Raw genomic sequence first — 21,995 nt, forward strand, 5'->3', positions numbered from 1 at the left:
GGAATAAACGTTAAACAACAGTATGTGAAATTTGCCACAATATCATTTTTTTTTTTAAAATCCACATCTCATAGGATTAATAAGGCACATATTTGACTGTATAATTTAATTATTTATTAGTCCTCATCTGCTTAAAACTGATTCACAGTTGTTGAGATTTGAAATAATAAGGCCTATTTGTACAAGTAGTATTCATAATCTCCTTATAGTATTCAGATCAAGTTACTCTCAGTAGAAGTTCCTAAGACAAACTTCCTTAAAAGCAGCACACATTGTATTTAGTCACCTTAAAGCGATCATCCTTCAGCACTGTTGAATGTCACCTGTAGGCTAATAATTTATATTCATGTAGTTGGTTGAAAAAAACCTGTTTCTGTTGAATTAGGCATAGGAATAGGTGTTGTTTTGTTGCTGTCATGTTTTGCTACGGTGTGGGAACACGGAGCGAGGAACGAGGAGACCAGGAGTACAATGAGTTGACATCAACAATACTAGACCCTGGACTAAAGAGAGGGAACACCTTTTATACACTGAACATGATAATGGGAAGACGATACACACCTGGAATCAATCAAAACAAATGGGGAGCACCTGGAATTAAATCAATAATCAACATGAGGCCGAAAACTGGGTCACAGAGCACATGGGGAACAACCGAAACACAGAACAGAGACTGACATAACGCCCCCCTCCGGAATATATAACATCCAATGGGGGGGTGGGGGTGGGTACTCTGGAGGTCCCTCAGGACAGACACGGGACAGTGGGCCTCCAGAGCGGTACCCATTTGGGGCGCCATGGCGGAGCAGGTGACTCGGGAGGCCATGTTGGAGCTGCCTCCAAGGCCGCAGCCCCAGCCCCAGCCCTTGCCTCTACGGCTAGAGCCCTACTAACAAATAAAAAAAAAATACTTGGGGCAACTTACAGGGCTGAACTCGGGGCCTGGAGCCCTCCCTGGGCTAAACGGGAGATCAGGAGCCCTCCCTGGCCTTAACGGGGGATCAGGAGCCCTCCCTGGGCTTAACAGGGGATAAGGAGCTGTGCATTGTTACATTGTGCTGGCACTGGAGGGTGCTCTGGAGGAGCAGGCACAGCAAATCGCTTTCGAGGAGCTGGCACTGGAGTGAGTCTTGGGGCTGGACCCATCACTGGAGTGTCTGGGAGCTCCGTGGGATCATGGAATGTCATCCCGATCCGGAACAGCATAGCGAGGGTTTCCCCCTTGAGGGAGCTGGCGAGGGTGAGCAGCACGAACTCCCTTGCGTAGATGATGGGGTCTGGGCTCACCTGAGCCAACGTGATAAACATTGCTCTTTCCTCCATTTGGGATGTGGAGGAATGAGTGGAACCAAAAAAAACTTTCAAAAAACAAAAAAAGAAAATTGAGAAGAAGGGGCGCTGCTTACTTTTTGTTTAGGTCTGGTATTCTGTCACGTTTTGCTACGGTGTGGGAACACGGAGCGAGAAACGAGGAGACCAGGAGTACACAACCAAGGAATTTATTCATATCGTAGGGAATCATATGTAGCACAAAGAGTTTACATCAACACTACCAGACCCTGGACTAAAGACAGGAATAGGATAATGGGAAAATGGGATCAATCAAAACAAATGGGGGATACCTGGAATGAAATCAATAATCAACATGAGGATGAAAACTGGGTCACAGAGCACATGGGGAACAAAACACAACAAAAACACAGAACAGAGTCTGACAGTAGCATGTGCACAGCCCTGCTGGTAGATAGCGTAACTAAACCATGTGATTTAAAATGCATCTTTCTGCTTTGTCATTCAAAAGTTGCTAAGAATACTAAAATTTCACATTGTACCTTGGTCGTTGACAAATAAAATGTCAGGTAATCCTTTTGTTTGATGAAAACCTTTCATTTAAATTAATAAATATATGCTATGTTATGACTTCTCACACAGTGCACGATCTTGGTCTGAATATGGTCTCTGGAATGCACCTCGTCAGCCAAAGGAGGGCCATGCATGGCAATGATGGCATGACAACAAACAACATAAGACTGACTCCTGGTAGGAGGTCTGTGGCCCAGATCAATCCTGTGATCATGAGCCAAATTTGAAAGTTTTCTAAATAGATTTTTAAAAATTTGTTAGATTATGTCTAATTGATAGTGAACTGCAAGACATATCTAAACTGGTATAAAGAGGTTTATTAAGCCAATTTCCATATTTTGTTGCTTAGTGAACAGTGTGTATGTTATTGGGTTAGTGTTTTACAATTTGGATGTCATGTTTTTTCCCTTTGACCCTCCTATGAATGGAGCTTAGGGGAATTAATAAAAGTGCATGCAATATAATCCCATGTTGAAAGTCCACCCATCCATGTCTTGATACAATATCGTAAGGCAAAATATCTGGCAAAATGTTTGTTGCGTGGCAATAAAATAACTATTATGATTATATACAGTTTTTTTTTATTTTTATTTAATCTGTTGTGTTGAACCATAGACTGTAAAAAAGAACAATGTCATGTACACTGCAATGCAATCCTTTACCTGTAGCTCTTTTGGTAAATATCAAACATTTGCATTTTCTTTATTATTGAGACGGAAAAAAATGTACACCTACAAAAATTAATAGTACAAATATTTTTAAAATTAAGTAGGCTACACTTACATGAAGACTTGTGTCATCAGTGGGCTAGAAAAATTTATTCCATAAGTAAAGTAGTCCCCTCATGGTGGCGGTCATGTTGAGATCACATGACCAGCTGAATACTATTCATTTAATTTCAGTAATCTGCCTATTTTTTAGACACTTTCAGAAAATGTGCAAAGGAAATTTTTATAAGGCCGTCTGTCAAACAAACTGACTGCTTTTAGATTACAATATGATAAACAAGGTTAAGCAAAATGATGAATTTGCATCCAAGGCACTTGTGTAACAAATAAAAGTTAAATATATTATTAGTTCATGATAGTTTCACACACAGATCTAATTACATCAGAAACTGCTTATCTTCTTGTTTTTAAAACAGGTGAAAATTTTCTGTCTGATCTCTTTTGTTTTAAAACCATACACAAGTGGATTCACAAGAGGAGGAAAGATAAAATTGGAAATAGAAAACACTCTGCGTAGGAAAGCGGGAACAAACTCGGATCGATGTGAAATAAGAGGAAAAAGAGTGTTAAACTCTAACAACAGGAAGACGACCAAATGTGTACCACATGTCTGAAGTGCCTTAATCTTTGCATCAGACTGCTTATTAGTAACACAAGTAATTAATATATGAATGTATGTAAATGCAACAACAGAAAGTGAAAGGCCGTGGTAAAAAATGATGCAACTCAACCCAAAGATATTGTTCACCTCTGTGCCGTCACATAAGAGTTTCATTAATGCTGTTTTATAGCAGACTAGATCTGTCATGTGTGTCTGGCAAATCCTGTAAGGTAATAGAAGAGAGAAAACTACAGTTATAAGAAAAAAATTCAAAAGCCACATCCCAGTAATGATTTTCACCAAGTTATTGGTAGTCATAATGGCTCCATATCTCAGCGGGCAGCAGATAGCGATATACCTGTCATAGGCCATAGCAGTAAGAATAAGATAAGATGCTCCGCCATTCAGGTGTGCTAAAAAGCCTTGAAGAAAACATGCAAGATAGGATATTGATCTGTCCTGAGACCATATACTATACAGCAGCTGAGGAAAAAGGCTTGTAGCATTCATTGCGTCATTGATTGGCAGGTTGAGCAACAGTATGTACATTGGTTTGTGAAGATTTCTGTTCATGCAAATTGTAATAATAATTGTGAGATTGCAGAGTAAGATAAACAAGTATGTTGTTAATCCAAATGTGAATGCAGGAAAAATGCTCGTCTCAGGCAGTTCCAGAGAGTGCAAAGTCAAGACCAGTGAGAGGACAGATTCATTTGGATACATGATGAATATTCCTACTATTAACAACCTACACAATCCAGCAACAAGCTGTTAATGCTATCAATATAAACAGAGTAACTATCAAAAATAATAAAAGAAAATCTTGCCAGAACTTATGAGAAGTTGGTGTCCAACATTTATCCATTTCATCCTTTCATTTTGCTATATCCAGCATCATCTTACTTAGACTACAACCTAAAAAAGGAATAAACATTAAACAACAGCAGGCTAAATTTTCCACAATATGAGTTTTTTTTTTTTTTTTTTTTTTTTTTTTTTTGTAAATCTCATTGAATCTCATCAGATTAATAAAGTTAATCTTTCACAGTATAATTTAAATAATTGCTAGTCCTTATTTGCTTAAAACCAGTACACAGGTGTTTTTAAAACAATGTTGTCTATTTGCATAAATTGTCAAGCATAATGTCACCTTAAGTGATCATCCTTCAGCATTGTTAAATGTCACCTGTGGGCAAAAGATTTATACTCATGGAGTTGGGTGGATAAACTCCCATTTGTGTTGCATTAGTCATGGAAATGGGTGTTGTTTTGTAGCATGTGCACAGCCCTGCTGGTAGATATTGTAACTACACCCTACAGAATCTGATTTAAAAAGCATCTTTCTGCTTTGTCATTCGAAAGTTGCTAAGAATACTAAAATATCACATTGTATCTGGGTTGTGAACAAATGAAATGTCAGTTAACACTTTTGGTTGATGAAAATATATTTTTTTAGATTAATAAATATATGCTATGCTATGACTTCCCACACAACAGACTTAGTGTGAATATGGTCTCTGAAATGCACCTCGTCAGCCCAAGGATGGCCACGCAGGGCAATTGCACTATGTGTGACAGCTAACAAAATAAGGCCGACTGCTTGAAGGAGGTGTGTGGCCCAGATCAAACCTGCAATCATGTGGCTCATATCAGGCTTGTGATTATTAGCCACATTTGAAAGCTTTTCAGTAACACTTTACATTAAGGTCCCTTTATAAAGGATTTATAAAGGTGTTAATAAATGACTAATAACTAATTTACAAATGCATTATAAATCATTAATAAACAGTCATAAATGCATGAATAAAAAGGGTTATTTTAATGAAATGCCTGCCAAATAGTGAGCCATTTTTAACTCACATGTTATAAATGCTTAATAAGTATATTTATTAATGCTAATTTCAATCAAAACCAGATGATTTATTTCATGATGCAGCAAAAATTAAATATTATAGCAAGACTAAATGGTGTTGTATTTATGGTTTTCTCATTTATATCTCACTTTTCTTACAGTGTTTCTTACCAGAATCTACTCTGTACCTTACCCATGATTCTCCACAAAAGTTCAGGATGCCTATCCACAGCAATGATTAGAAACTGATATATATATATTAGGGCTGTCAAATGATTAATCACGATTAATCACATCCAAAATAAAAGTTTTGTTTACATAATATATGTGTGTATACTGTGTATATTTATTATGTATATATAAATACACACACATGCATGTATATATTTAAGAAGAATATGTTATGTTTATATATTAAATATATTTATATATAATCTAAAATATAAGAATATAAATATATAAATGTATATACATGTAAATATTTTCTAAATATATAATTTATGTGTGTGTATTTATATATACATAATAAATATACCCTGTACACATACATATATTATGTAAACAAATACTTTTATTTTGGATGTGATTAATCGTGATTAATCATTTGACAGCCCTAATATATATATATATATATATATATATATATATATATATATATATATATATATATATATATATAATATATATATATATATATATATATATATTTTATTAAGATGAAATTATCATCCTGGTTTTTATTTTGAAAAATTATAAAAGCACAACCATGACTTGATGAGATATTAATACTGAACATTTTAATTCCAATATTACCTGTGAACTTTAATGCAATGAAACACTTATTAATGATTTATAAACATTAATACCCGTGAAAGTGCACCTTAATGCAAAGTGAACATTTGTGAACCATTTATTAATGAGTTAAACGTTAATAAAGTCAAAACGTGAACCTTAATGTAAAGGGATCACCTGTGAACCATTTATTAATGAGCTATAAATGTTAGTGACCTGTGAAAGTACACCTTAATGTAAAGTAAACACCTGTGTACCATTTATTATAAAGGTAAGTAACCTGTGAATACAAACCTTTAATGTAAAGTGAACACCTATGAATCATTAATAGGGTGGCCATATGTACCATTTATTGGCCAGGATTTTTATATTGCCTAAAACATCCAAAGTAGATTGACCCATAACATGCAGGTATTTTATATAATCGACCAATCATGGCACGTGAGAAGGTGAGATCTACAGAGAACCATCAAAGCGATGCAAATACGCGCATGTGTTTGTTCGTTCGTTCGAACTGAAGAGTCGCTGTGCATCATGACATCAAAGTACTGCGAGAGCAAGTCTTCTCTCTGTACTGTAGCTCTCGTTAATTTTCATACAACAATCAATCTGCACAGTGCAAACAGTCAAAACCTAGATATTTTAGGAAATATAGAAATCCTGGCAAGGACGTGACCCATGAAAAAAGGCCTGTATGGTCACCCTAAACATTAATGAGTTATAAACGTCGAAGTGAACACCTGTGAGCCATTTATTAATGAGTTATGAACATCATTAACCTTTAAAGTAAAGTGGACACACTAATCTTTCATTAGTTATTAATGCACACACAGAAGAGGTTTTTTTTTCCTTTTTTTGATGTATTTTATTGTTGATGCACTATATAAGTTAACAAAACTACTTGAAACAACATTACTGAAACAACTTAACTCAAATTAAACAATTCAGAAACACAATAAAGTATTCCATCAAATTACAAACCCGATTCCAAAAAGTTGGGACACTGTACAAATTGTGAATTAAAACAGAATGCAATGATGTGGAAGTTTCAAATTTCAATATTTTATGCAGAATACAACATAGATGACATATCAAATGTTTTAAACTGAGAAAATGTATCATTTTTTAAGGGAAAAAGAAGTTGATTTTAAATTTCATTGCATCAACAAATCTCAAAAAAAGTTGGGACAAGGCCATGTTTTCCACTGTGTGGCATCCCCTCTTCTTTTTATAACAGTCTGCAAATGTCTGGGGACTGAGGAGACAAGTTGCTCAAGTTTAGGAATAGGAATGTTGTCCCATTCTTGTCTAGTACAGGCTTCTAGTTGCTCAACTGTCTTAGGTCTTCTTTGTTGCGTCTTCCTCTTTATGATGCGCCAAATGTTTTCTATGGGTGAAAGATCTGGACTGCAGGCTGGCCATTTCAGTACCCGGATCCTTCTTCTACGCAGCCATGATGTTGTAATTGATGCAGTATGTGGTCTGGCATTGTCATGCTGGAAAATGCAAAGTCTTCTCTGAAAGAGACGACGTCTGGATGGGAGCATATATTGTTCTAGAACTTGGATATACCTTTCAGCATTGATGGTGCCTTTCAAGATGTGTAAGCTTCCCACGGCCACACACACTCATGCAACCCCATACCATCAGAGATGCAGGCTTCTGAACTGAGTGCTGATAACAACTTGGGTTGTCCTTATCCTCTTTAGTCCGGATGACATGGGGTCCCAGTTTTCCAAAAAGAACTTCAAATTTTGTTTCGTCTGACCACAGAACAGTTTTCCACTTTGCCACAGTCCATTTTAAATGAGCCTTGGCCCAGAGAAAACGCCTGCGCTTCTGGATTATGTTTAGATATGGTTTCTTTTTTGACCTATAGAAGTTTTAGCCGGCAACGGCGAATGGCACGGTGGATCGTGTTCACTGACAATGTTTTCTGGAAGTATTCCTGAGCCCATGTTGTGATTTCCATTACAGTAGCATTACTGTATGTGATGCAGAGCTGTCTAAGGGCCCAAAGATCACGGGCATCCAGTATGGTTTTCCGGCCTTGACCCTTATGCACAGAGATTGTTCCAGATTCTCTGAATCTTTGGATGATATTATGCACTGTAGTTGATGATAACTTCAAACTCTTTGCAATTTTTCTCTGAGAAACTCCTTTCTGATATTGCTTCACTATTTTTTGCCGCATCATTGGGGGAATTGGTGATCCTCTGCCCATCTTGACTTCTGAGAGACATTGCCACTCTGAGAGGCTCTTTTTATACCCAATCATGTTACCAGTTGACCTAATAAGTTGCAAATTGGTCCTCCAACTGTTTCTTATATGTACATTTAACTCTGGCCTCTTATTGCTACCTGTCCCAACTTTGGAATGTGTAGCTCTCATGAAATCCAAAATAAGCCAATATTTGGCATGACATTTCAAAATGTCTCACGTCAAGGCAGGAAAACCATACTGGATGCCCGTGATCTTCGGGCCCTTAGACGGCACTGCATCACATACAGGAATGCTACTGTAATGGAAATCACAACATGGGCTCAGGAATACTTTCAGAAAACATTGTCGGTGAACACAATCCACCATGCCATTCGCCATTGCTGGCTAAAACATATGCTCCCATCCAGACATCGTCTCTTTCAGGGAAGACCTTGCATTTTCCAACATGACAATGCCAGACCACATACTGCATCAAATACAACATCATGGCTGCGTAGAAGAAGGATCCGGGTACTGAAATGGCCAGCCTGCAGTCTAGATCTTTCACCCAGAGAAAACATTTGGTGCATCATAAAGAGGAAGATGCGACAAAGAAGACCTAAGACAGTTGAGCAACTAGAAGCCTGTATTAGACAAGAATGGGACAACATTTCTATTCCTAAACTTGAGCAACTTGTCTCCTCAGTCCCCAGATGTTTGCAGACTGTTATAAAAAGAAGAGGAGATGCCACACAGTGGAAAACATGGACTTGTCCCAACTTTTTTGAGATGTGTTGATGCCATGAAATTTAAAATCAACTTATTTTTCACTTAAAATTATAAATTTTAAGAAATCTAACGTTGGACAGGTATGTCATGGTGTTCCTCAGGGGTCTGTTCTTGGCCCGATACTTTTAAATATTTACATGCTTCCTTTAGGGCAGATTATTAGAAAGCATGCTTTGGGGTTCCACTTCTATGCTGATGATACTCACATTTATATCAGGACGAAAACTAATATCACAGGTATATCAGCAACCCTTTCTGACTTTCTGCAGGAAATTTAATTATGGATGTACCACAATTTTCTTAAATTGAATGGTACAAAGTTCTTTTAGTTGGTACCCCTGTAGCTGCCTGAAATGGTAGACATTTTAGTTTACACATTGAAAATAATGTAGTATCTCTGTTACCTCAAGTTCGCAACCTTGGTGTAATTTTTGATTCTCATTTGACACTTCAAGCACATATCAAGAGCATTTCAAAATCTGCATTTTTCCATCTAAGGAATATTGCCAGGATTAGGCCTTTTCTTTCATTACCTGATGCAGAAAGTCTTGTCCATGCACTTGTTACCTCTAGGGTTGATTATTATAATGCCCTTTATCTTGGCCTACCTGCAAAGTCTATTAAGCAACTGCAATACATACAGAACTAAGCTGCACGTGTTCTTACACATACTCTTTCTCGTCAGCATATCTCTGGGGTGCTTAGGAACCTGCACTGGCTTCCGGTCCATGCCCGTATTGATTTTAAAACTCTTATTTTAACATATAAATCTGTACATGGAACTGCACCATCATATATATGTGATTTAATTACGATATGCCCTCTCGATCTCTCCGTTCCGCCAACTCTTTCCTCCTTAAACAGCCTTCTTGCAGACTAAAAACGATGGGTGAAAGATCCTTTTCTGTGGTAGCCCCCAGGTTGTGGAATGCACTTCCTTTAACTGTTAGGAATGCCCCAACATTAGCAAGTTTTAAGAAACAGTTAAAAACCCATCTTTTTAAGATGGTGTTTGTGTCTTGATTGGTGACTCTGGATGAATATTGTGCTGGTCATATAATTAGAATATCATGAAAATTTGATTTCACTAATTCTATTCAAAAAGTGAAACTTGTATATTATATTCATTCATTACACAGACTGATATATTTCAAATGTTTATTTCTTTATTTCTTATTCGGCGTGGCATGGAGTCGATCAGTCTATGGCACTGCTCAGGTGTTATGAGAGCCCAGGTTGCTTTGATAGTGGCCTTCAGCTCTTCTGCATTCTTGGGTCTGGCATATCATATCTTTCTCTTTCTCTTAAGGTCAGGCAAGTTTGCTAGCCAATTAAGAACAGGGATACCATTTTCCTTAAACCAGGTACTGGTAGATTTGGCACTGTGTGCAGGTGCCAAGTCCTGTTGCAAAATGAAATCTGCATCTCCATAAAGTTGGTCAGCAGCAGGAAGCATGAAGTGCTCTAAAACTTCCTGGTATACAGGTGCGTTGACCTTGGACCTTAGAAAACACAGTGGACCAACACCAGCAGATGACATGGCACCCCAAACCATCACTGACTGTGGAAACTTTACACTGGACTTCAAGCAACGTGGATTGTGTGCCTCTCTTCTCTTCCTCCAGACTCTGGGACCCTGATTTCCAAAGGAAATGCAAAATTTACTTTCATCAGAGAACATTACTTTGGACCACTCAGCAGCAGTCCAGTTCAAGAGTGGCTTTACACAAGGAATGCGACAGCTGAACCCCATGTCTTGCATACGTCTTTGTGTAGTGGTTCTTAAAGCACTGACTCTAGCTGCAGTCCACTCTTTGTGAACCTCCCCCACATTTTTGAATGGGTTTTGTTTCACAATCCTCTCCAGGGTGCAGTTATCCCTATTGCTTGTACACTTTTTTCTACCACATCTTTTCCTTCCCTTCGCCTCTCTATTAATGTGCTGGGACACAGAGCTCTGTGAACAGCCAGCCTCTTTTGCAATGACCTTTTGTGTCTTGCCCTCCTTGTGCAAGGTGTCAATGGTCGTCTTTTGGAGAACTGTCAAGTCAGCAGTCTTCCCCATGATTGTGTAGCCTACAGAACTAGACTGAGAGACCATTTAAAGGCCTTTGCAGGTGTTTTGAGTTAATTAGCTGATTAGAGTGTGGCACCAGGTGTCTTCAATATTCTTCTAATTTTCTGAGATATTGAATTTGGGATTTTCCTTAGTTGTCAGTTATAATCATCAAAGTTAAAAGAAATAAACATTTGAAATATACCAGTCTGTGTGTAATGAATGAATATAATATACAAGTTTCACTTTTTGAATGGAATTAGTGAAATAAATCAACTTTTTGGTGATATTCTAATTATATGACCAGCACCTGTATTCTACCTCTTGTTGCATTCTTATATTTTTTTATTAATCTTTTTTTTTTTTTTTTTATGTATTTACTTTTGTACTGTACGTGTAGCGCTTTGGGTATAAGAAAAGCACAATATAAATAAAATGTATAATTATTATTATTATTATTATTTTTTTTTTTTTTTTTAAAACACATCCATAAAATGTATAATTATTATTATTATTATTATCATTATCATGGTTATTTATTGTTAAGAAAACAGCTTCATCAATTTGACAATACAAATTTGTTTGCATTGTGAGCATTTGCAGCACATGCTGTCAAACTGATGAAGATGTTTTCTTGATTTGCTGGTGCCTTTTCTATTTAGGTTACTTATTTGTATGGTAATGAATAAATTTTAACTAACAAAGTGATTACACATGTAAACACTTGAAAAATATACTCTGCAGTTTCACCTCAGTTAGCTGACCCTTAAAATTAATAAACACTATATAAGATTATAATTTCGCTTCAGAGCATGTTGTAACAGTGCTAGCAGCATGACTTCTTCTTCTTCTTCGAAAACGTGACTTTACATCGGATGCTCGCTGGTGCCAACTAGAGGCTTTTGCTGGCACAAAGACAACTACAGACAGGCTTTGGCTTTGGCTTTTGGTTTTCAGCTATTAGGGTAGGACAATAAAATAACTATTGTGATTATATACAATTCTTTTATTTAATCTGTCGTGTTGAACATTCTAAACCAATAACGTCATGCACACTGCATTGCAATCCTCTCCTGTATCTCTTTTGTTAAATATCAAACAATTGCTTTTTCTTAATTATTAAGATGGAAAAAGATGTACAACTATAAAATCAAATAGTACAAATATGTTACAAATTAAGCACACTGACTTCATTTTAAGACTTGTTTCATCAGTGGCCTAGAAAAAATATTTCTATAAGGAGGGTTGTCCTATCATGGTGGCTGTCATATTAAGATCACATGACTAGCTGAATACTATTAATTTGATTTCAGTAATCTGCCTATTTGTAAACACTTTCAGAAAATGTGTCTGTGCAAAGGAAATTTTTATAAGGCCGTCTTTCAAACAAACTTACCGCTTCTAAATTACAAAATGATAAACAGGTTAAGCAAAATGGTTAATTTGCATCCAAGGCACTTGTGTAACAGAAAAAAGTTACATTTAATATCAGTTCATGATAATTTCACACACAGATGTACAGAATTACATCAGAAATTGCTTATCTTCTTGATTTTGAAACAGGTGAAAATTTTTTGCCTGATCTCTTTGGTTTTAAAACCATAAACAAGTGGATTCACAAGAGGAGGAAAGACAAAATTGGAAATAGAAACAACTCTGCGTAAGAATCCAGGAACAAACTCAGATCGATGGGCAACACTAGGAAACAGTGTGTTAAACTCTAACAACAGGAAGACGACCAAATGTGTACCACATGTCTGAAGTGCCTTAATCTTTGCATCAGACTGCTTATTAGTAACACAAGTAATTAATATATGAATGTATGTAAATGCCACAGCAGAAAGTGAAAGGCCGTGGTAAAAAATTATGCAACTCAACCCAAAGATATTATTCACCTCTATGCCGTCACATAAGAGTTTCATTAATGCTGTCTTATAGCAGACAAGATCTGTCATATGTGTCTGGCAAATCCTGTAAGGTACCAGAATGGAGAAAACTACAGTTATAAGAATAAAATTTAAAAGCCACATCCCAGTAATGATTTTTACCAAGTTATTGGTAGTCATAATGGCTCCATATCTCAGTGGGCAGCAGATAGCGATATACCTGTCATAGGCCATAGCGGTAAGAATAAGATAAGATGCTCCACCATTCAGGTGTACAAAAAAGCCTTGAAGAAAACATGCAGGATATGATATTGATCTGTCCTGAGACCATATACTATACAGCAGGTGAGGAAAAAGGATTGAAGCATTCATTGCGTCATTGATTGGCAGGTTGAGCAACAGTATGTACATTGGTTTGTGAAGATTTCTGTTCAAACAAATTGTAATAATAATGGTTAGATTGCAGAGTAAGATTAACAAGTAGGTTATTAATCCAAATATGAATGCAGGATAAATGCTCGTCTCAGGCAGTTCCAGAGAGTGCAAAGTCAAGACCAGCGAGAGGACAGATTCATTTGGATACATGATGAATATTCCTACTATTAACGCCCTACACAAACCAGCATAAACAAACTGTTAATGCTATCAATATAAATAAAGAATAATTATAAAAAATAATCCTGCCAGGTAAAAATCCTGCCAGTACTTAAGAGAAGTTGGTGTCCAACATTTATCCATTTCATCCTTTCATTTTGCCATATCCAGCTTCATCTTACTTTGGCTACAACCTAAAATAGGAATAATCATTAAAAAACAGCAGGCAAACTTGGCCACAATATGATCCCGCCACCCCCAACCGTAAATTTCACATCTCATCAGATTAATAAGGCACATCTTTAACTGTACAATTTAAATAATTGTTAGTCCCCATTTGCTTAAATCCAATACAGTTGTTGAGATTTGAAATAATGTGGTTTATTTGAACAAACTGTCATGCATAATGTCACCTTAAGCGATCATCCTTCAGCACTGTTAAATGTCACCTGTGTGCAAAAGTTTTATACACATGTAGTTGGGTGGATAAACTCCCATTTGTGTTGGATTAGTCATGGGAACAGGTGTTGTTTTATAGCATGTGCACAACCCAGCTGGTAAATAGTGTAACTACACCATTTAAAAAAGCATCTCTTTGCTTTGTCACTCAAAAGTTGCTAAAATACTAAAATATCACATTGTACAAATAAAATGTAAGTTAACCCTTTTGCTTGATGAAAATATTTCATTTAGATTAATAAATATATGCTATGCTATGATGTCCCACACAGCAGACAATCTTAGTGTGAATATGGTCTCTGAAATGCACCTCGTCAGCCAAAGGTGGGCCATGCTGGCAGTTGCACTATGTGTGACAGCTAACAACATAAGACCGACTGCTGGAAGGAGGTGTGTGGCCCAGATCAAACCTGCGAGCATGTGGCTCATATAAGGCTTGTGATTATTAGCCACATTAGAAAGGTTTTCTAAATAAATTTTTAAGGATTACTATTTAATTACATTTAATAGACATTCAAGTTCAAGACTTTTCTAAATTGATATAATGAGGTTTTCCTTAAGTCATTTTCCCATCATATCCATATTTGTTACATATTAAATGTGTATATTTTTGGGTTGATGTTTTACTATTTGGATGTTGTTTTTCCCCTTTCAACCTCCTATGCATGGAGCTTTTGGGAATAAGTAAAAGTGCGTGCAATACAATCCCCTGCTGAAATTCCACCCGTCCGTGTCTTGTCCCTTCATGGTGGTGGTCATGTTGAGATCACATGACCTGGAGAATGCTATTCATTTCATTTCAGTATAATCTGACTATTTTTAGACACTTTCAGAAAATGTATCTGTGCAAAGGGAATACTTTGACTGCTTCGATCTAGATTACAATATGATAAACAGGTTAAGCTTTAAAATGGAGAAATGGCATCCCCACACACTTAGCAGAAAATAAAGTTACATATAATACACGATAATTTCACACACAGATCTGATTACATTAGAAACTGCTTATCTTCTTGTTTTTAAAATAGGTAAAAATTTTCTGTCTGATCTCTTTTGTTTTAAAACCATACACAAGTGGATTCACAAGAGGAGGAAAGATAAAATTGGAAATAGAAAACACTCTGCGTAGGAAACCAGGAACAAACTCAGACCGATGTGCAAGAATAGGAAAAAGTGTGTTAAACTCTAACAACAGGAAGACGACCAAATGTGTACCACATGTCTGAAGTGCCTTAATCTTTGCATCAGACTGCTTATTAGTAACACAAGTGATTAATATATGAATATATGTAAATACAACAACAAAAAGCGCAAGACCATGGTAAAAAACTATACAAAACAACCCAAATATATTGTTCACTTCTATGCCGTCACATAAGAGTTTCATTAATGTAGCCTTATAGCAGACTAGATCTGTCATGTGTGTCTGGCAAATCCTGTAAGGTACCAGAATGGAGAAAACTACAGTTATAAGAATAAAATTTAAAAGCCACATCCCAGTTATGATTTTCACCAAGTTATTGGTAGTCATAATGGCTCCATATCTCAGTGGGCAGCAGATAGCGATATACCTGTCATAGGCCATAGCGGTAAGAATAACATACGATGCGCCACCATAAAGATGTACAAAAAATCCTTGAAGCAAACAAGCAGAATAGGATATTGATCTGTCCTGAGACCATATACTATACAGCAGCTGAGGAAATAGGCTTGTAGCACCCATTGCATCATTGATTTCCAGGTTGAGCAACAGTATGTACATTGGTTTGTGAAGATTTCTGTTCATGCAAATGGTGACGACAACTGTTAAATTGCAGAGTAAGATGAACAAGTATGTTATTAATCCAAATATGAATGTAGGATAAATGCTTATCTCAGGCAGTTCCAAAGAGTGTAATGTCAGGACCAGTGAGAGGACAGATCCATTTGGATACATGGTTAATATTCTTATTATATCTGTGGCCTACACAAACAAACATAAAAAAGCTAATAATGCTTGATTGCAATGTCAATCTAAATAAAGAATATGAATAATAGGATAAAATCTAAAGTTATGTTGGTGTATGAAATAGATCTTTGTCATCCTTTCATTTTGCCAGTATCCAGTATCCAGCAACATCTTTCTTACAACCTGAAAAAAGCATCAAACATTTAAGAACGTACTTTCAATCTCAACACATACAATAAAACTTCATTAAAGAAAGAAAACTGTAACATTTTTACAGCAGCAGATTAATAAAGTAGATTACTGTATAAGTTAAATGATAATGTTTAGTTCTCATTAAAAGTGCTTCAGCCAATAAGCTGAGATTTGTAATAATGTAACCTATCTGCAAAAACTTTCAATTCATAATAGTATGTAGATCAAGTCACTCTGTGTTCACAGGAATACCAGTTGTTCAGTTTTTTTTCTTTTTTTTAGAGATTTAAAGCAGCATATGTAGTATTCAGTCACCTTAAGTGATCATCCTTCAGCACTGTTGAATGTCACCTGTGGGCTAATGATTTATACTCAAGGAGTTGGGTGGAAAAACTCCTGTTTGCATTGGATTAGTCATGGAAATAGGTGTTGTTTTGTAGCATGTGCACAGCCCTGCTGGTAGATATTGTAACTACACCATCTGATTTAAAGGCATCTTTCTGCTTTGTCATTCAAAAGTTGCTAAAAATACTAAAATATTACATTGTACCTGGGTTGACAGTTGGTAGGATGTGTGTGGTTCCTTTCAGGCTTGTGATCATGAGCCACATTTGACAGTTTTTCTAATTAGATTTATTTATTTTTTAAATATCACTTGTTTTATGTAAAATTGATAATCAGATGCAAGGTTTTTCTTTTTCTTTTGCATGAGGTTTTCTTAAACCATTTTCCCCATCATATCCATATTTGTTAAATATTGAAAGTGCATGGTATTGGGTTATTGTTTCACAATTTGGATGTCTTGTTTCTTTCCCTTTCACCCTAAAATAGAAATCACACAAGGCCTACTAAATACACTGAGCTTCTGGCTTAGCGACACAATAAACAAATTCATTAACTACTAATCTGCTGGTCTGTCTGAGGGAATAAAATTAACATATAAGCATAATTAACAAAGAACTGATTGTATAATCCAGACAAGTATATTTCACACTGAAATTACTAACTTCTGATGGTGCAGTAATACTTTTCTTTCCCATCCCCTCCTCATCAGACTCATGTGAGTTGCCAGATTGAGAACATGCAACAGGAAATAGTGCAATTGACAATGGAAGGCCTATACTGTTGAAGGCTGTCATTTATGAGGTCACATGCATGTAGCAGATTAATAGCTTCTGCTAATTAATTGATTTGAGATTTCCATGATGCATGATCTGTTTAGCCACAGGTTGAGAGATGTAGTTAAAACCATTGTAGTTTGCAATGCTGTTTGCGAATGTTCATTGGAACTTTGGTTTTGGGAAACACAGAATCATTGTACTATGTTAGTAACAGTGGATCTTGTGACCCTAGTTGGTTAGGAATGCTTTTGAAAAACACCCCACAGGAAATTGAAGTTGATGTAAAGAGTAGGGGTTGGTATCACGAGGTATATACTGTACCTGTCGTTAATTTAGCCATAACGGTAAGAGTAAGATTAGATGCACCGCCATAAAGATGTACAAAAAAGCCTTGAAGACAACATGCAGGATAGGATATTGATCTGTCCTGAGACCATATACTATATAGCAGCTGAGAAAAAAGACTAGCAGCACTCATTGCATCATTGATAGGCAGGTTAAGCAACAGTATGTACATTGGTTTGTGAAGATTTTTGTTCCAGCAAATTGTAATAATAACTGTTAGATTGCAGCATAAGATTAACAAGTAGCCTATTGTGGCGGGAGGAGCAAAGGACAAACACAGTGGGTGTGGAGTCAGATTCATTCGATTCTTAGCGTTTTAAATCGATTACTGTCTGAAATCGTAGATTCACGATTCATAAATCATGTTTTAAGATCGATGCATATGCAGGGTTTGTAATCGATACATCGATAAAACGAGTGAATTGTTACACCCCTAATGGTAACTGTCAACAACAACTTGTATCTTAAATCAGATACATATGTAGCTAATATAAATGTGTGAGATAATTATATAGCAAATCAAAAGTTTAATATATCATTTGATAAAATAATTAATTTAAAATATGATATGATATTTACTGTAATTTCTTACATAAGCATCAGTTTACGGTTTATTATACACTGTTTGTCTTTCTTTTAAAACAGCTGACAATTTTCTGTCTAATTTCCTTGGTTTTAAACCCATGAATAAATGGATTCACAATGGGAGGAAACACAAGAATAGATATAGAAAACACACGGTGTAGGTGAGCTGGAGCATTTTGGAGCATAATGATCTTTGCTGGAAGATTGGAAAAGTTTTCAGTGTCTCTGAATTGCAATACCATGGTCTTCATCTTCAGGTCATACAAGATGTAGATGAGTTTGTTTCTTCATTTAAACAAATTTAGAGGAATTTAGCATTACATCGTTTGCTCAGTGAAGGGGTGCCGTCAGAATGACAGTTCAAACAGCTGATAAAAACATCACAATAATCTCCAGTCCATCAGTTGATATACTTGTGAATCAAAAAAGCTGTGTTTGTAATAAACGCATCAAGACATTTTTTTATTTCAAATTTTAAACATATTGCTTTCTCACTGAAAATGTCATCTTGTCTGAATCAGGAGAAAAATATGCACAGAAAAAAAAGAGAGGCAAAAACAGTTTGCACAAATATTTCATGGATATAATTTTTTTTGTTTGGATTAAAGACTTGTTTTGACCAGAAGCAACAATTAGAAGTAAAAAAAACAACAACAACAAGAACAAACAAACATAAAAGAATTTTGAAGGATTTACTGTAGTTCTTACAAACACACAGTTTTTCACTTCACAAGACATTAATTGTTGTCATGCGGATCATTGATATGTTTTCTTGAACTGTTTGGACTCTCATTCTGACGGCACCCATTCACAGTAGATTTTCATTTTTTGAGTCAACTATTCCTTTAATATTAAATGGAAAATGTAATGAAAGAGTCCATTCTTTTATTACAGTGTTTACATTTGTTTACTGGTTTTGAAGATGACAAACTTCACTTTGCTCAAAGATCTTGCTGACTTTGCTTTCTGATAATTACATGCTCTAGAGAGAGAAATCAAGTATGTGCAAGAGGGTGTAAGGACATCTTGTGCATGGACACAGTTTGGCTGTATTTATGCAAATGACTAGCCAATGCTCACACATGCAACTTTTTTCTCCACACATAAATACAAAAATTGGTCAAAATTATTTGTGAATGAAGATCAGTATGAGAATGAATGTTTATGTAAAACATTGTTATTATGTTTGTGAACAAGTACTTTTCTTTTATTTCCATCAGACTGCAATTGCTAAGCCTTTGGAAATGACCTTCCTTTTTAAATGTATATAAAAATTGTAATATGAAATATTTCAAATAAAAAATTCAAATATATAGAAATATAGAAATTTTATAGTTTTATATAAACATTTTTAAACATCTGTAAAGAAGCATTACAGAACTTTGTTGTCAGAGTTGCTACTGACTAGAGATCAATAAAACCGAATATACAGTGATTAAAAACAGTAACCCACATATGTGAAAGAGGAAGAAAGTATTATTAATAATATTAAACTTTTTGTCATTTTCACCCATGAATCTGTTTTCATGTACATAAAAACAGTAAAGACTAGCTAATAATGTTCATTTACTTTATTATAAATATGATTTTTATTTTAATTAAGATAGGACATAGCTGGTCAGCAAATTAATGAAATTAGCTTAATTATATTCTAAAAAAAATAATGCTAACAAAAAAACGTTTATCAGCTATAGTTTTAAGACATTTAAAAATGTTTATTTTGTACTAATCTTGTACTAATTTGCACTAATTTTGTAATAATCATAATCATAATAATACATATCAAATATGGTTTATTATGTCATTTTGCTTTAAACGAACATCTTCAGACACTATGTATCTTACTCTTGAAACAGGTGAGAATTTTCTGTCTGATCTCTTTATTTTTAAAACCATACACAAGTGGATTGACAAGAGGAGGAAACACAAAAACTGTTATGGAAAACATCCTGCGTATGTAAGCTGGAACACTTTCAGACCGATGTGCAACGAGGGGAAAAAGAGTGTTGAACTCCAAGAACAGGAAGACCACTAAATGAGTGCCACATGTCTGAAGTGCCTTATTCTTTGCATCAGACTGCTTATTAGTAACACAGGTGATTAATATATGAATGTATGTAAATGCCACAACAGAAAATGCAAGGATGTGGTACAAAACCAGGGTAAACAATCCATAGATGTTATTCACTTTCGTATCTTCACACATGAGTTTCATTATAGATGGATTATAACAGATGAGATCTGTCATGTGTGTCTGGCAAATCTTGTAATTCAGAAAAAGAGAGAAAAGAACAATTATGACAGCAAAATTAAAAAGCCACATCCCTGATATGATTTTCACCAAGTTATTGGTATTCATAATAGCCATATCTCAGCGGGGAGCAGATAGCGATATACCTGTCAAAGGCCATAGCAGTAAGAATAACATAGGATGCACCACCATACAAGTGTACAATAAAGCCTTGAAGCAAACATGCAGGGTAGGATATTGATGTGTCCTGAGACAATATATTATACAGCAGCTGAGAAAAAAGGTTTGTAGCACCCATTGCATCATTGATAGGCATGTTAAGCAACAGTATGTACATTGGTTTGTGAAGATTTCTGTTCAAACAAATGGTGACAACAATTGTTACATTGCAAAGTAAGATGAACAAGTAAGTTGTTAATCCAAATATGAATGCAGGATAAATGCTTGTCTCAGGCAGTTCCAAAGAGTGTAATGTCAGGACCAGTGAGAGGACAGATCCATTTGGATACATGTTTAATTTTAATTGTTAATGGCCTGTTTAAAAAAAAAAAAATGTAACAGGTGTATAAAAGTTGAATATAGAATAATTTACAATTTCAGTATAAATAAACAAAAATTAATAAATAAGATAAAATCTAAATCTCACCAAACTGTTGAATCTATGTTGCGGTCCAAACTTGAGCTGTCATTTTTTCATTTTGCCTTGTTGCATCTCATACAACCTGATAAATTCAGCAGTATGTTTACCTACAGCACATCTGCTTATCCACAACATATTCAATAAGATAAAATGATGATTTATCTTACTTCAGTGGTGTAGGAAAGCACTTTGTTGTTGTCATCTCATTTATACTTGAGCTGTTTACTATAGGAATGGATTATGTTATTTAGCATGCGCACTTTAGATTCTAATCAAGTGACATTCTCTACAGAGCAATTTTTCACATGAGTCAGAAGTCTTAATATACTGCCCTCTATATTGCCCCTTGAGATATAGTGCAGTTATATGTCCAAATAATGTATTAAATATTTTCAAATGCATAATTTTAAATAATTAAATCAGTTTTATTTTTTACTTTCTTGATTTGGTTTTGCTAGACGCATTATTTGCACCTATAATGATCAAGCATTTTAATATTTATACCGAATTAATAACTATATATGCAGTAACACATCTCTGATTTGATAATTTTTTTTTTGTGGTGTCTTTCAGCTGTTCAGCTGTTAACTTATAGTCAACTTATTTTATAGTTAAATTATTTTTTTAAAAATCAGTCACTCAAACTCGGCAAACACTTCAGGTGTCATCATGGCTGGATTAACTCTCTTGTGCCAAATTTACACTGCAGAGGTGGCACAGAAACACTTCTGAAGTAACATTTAGGTAACTTTAGTTTACACAACCTGTTTAATGCTGCTTGGAGGAGGCATGAATGCATTTACACAACAACCTTTATAGCACTTTGATACTAGGGGCTGAGGTTTGTCAGAGCAGGCGTAATTTAGTCTGGCTAAATAATGTTTTGATTATTATTATTATTATTATTTACTAAACAAAAAAAAAGAATTAATATTAATAAACTCGATAACATGGTAACTTCAAGTAAACAGTATATATCTTCCAGATGAACATGCACATCAAATGGTAGGAAACACAAGAATAGATATAGAAAACACCCGGTGTAGGTGAGCTGGAACATTTTGGAGCATAATGATCTTTGCTGGAGGAT

The 21,995-nt window shown here is 35.4% G+C and overlaps 3 protein-coding genes and 1 pseudogene across 3 annotated transcripts; all 4 read right to left on the reverse strand.

The window, feature by feature from the left end:
• Positions 1-2,973: 2,973 nt before the first annotated feature.
• On the reverse strand, positions 2,974-3,915 carry LOC109076267 (olfactory receptor 52J3-like). Its single transcript, XM_019091996.1, has one exon. It carries the CDS (start codon positions 3,913-3,915, stop codon positions 2,974-2,976), a length of 942 nt encoding a protein of 313 aa, XP_018947541.1.
• An 8,498-nt stretch (positions 3,916-12,413) lies between these two features.
• Positions 12,414-13,381, reverse strand: LOC109076266 (olfactory receptor 52J3-like). Its single transcript, XM_019091995.2, has one exon. It carries the CDS (start codon positions 13,353-13,355, stop codon positions 12,414-12,416), a length of 942 nt encoding a protein of 313 aa, XP_018947540.1. The 5' UTR covers positions 13,356-13,381.
• Positions 13,382-14,817: 1,436 nt separating this feature from the next.
• Positions 14,818-15,759, reverse strand: LOC109076265 (olfactory receptor 52J3-like). The gene has a single exon (XM_019091993.1). It carries the CDS (start codon positions 15,757-15,759, stop codon positions 14,818-14,820), a length of 942 nt encoding a protein of 313 aa, XP_018947538.1.
• A 151-nt stretch (positions 15,760-15,910) lies between these two features.
• On the reverse strand, positions 15,911-20,776 carry LOC122139874 (annotated as a pseudogene).
• Positions 20,777-21,995: the final 1,219 nt, after the last annotated feature.

The sequence above is a fragment of the Cyprinus carpio genome, chromosome B15 (genome assembly GCF_018340385.1).
Source record: "Cyprinus carpio isolate SPL01 chromosome B15, ASM1834038v1, whole genome shotgun sequence".
In the NCBI taxonomy this organism is placed as follows: Eukaryota; Metazoa; Chordata; class Actinopteri; order Cypriniformes; family Cyprinidae; genus Cyprinus; species Cyprinus carpio.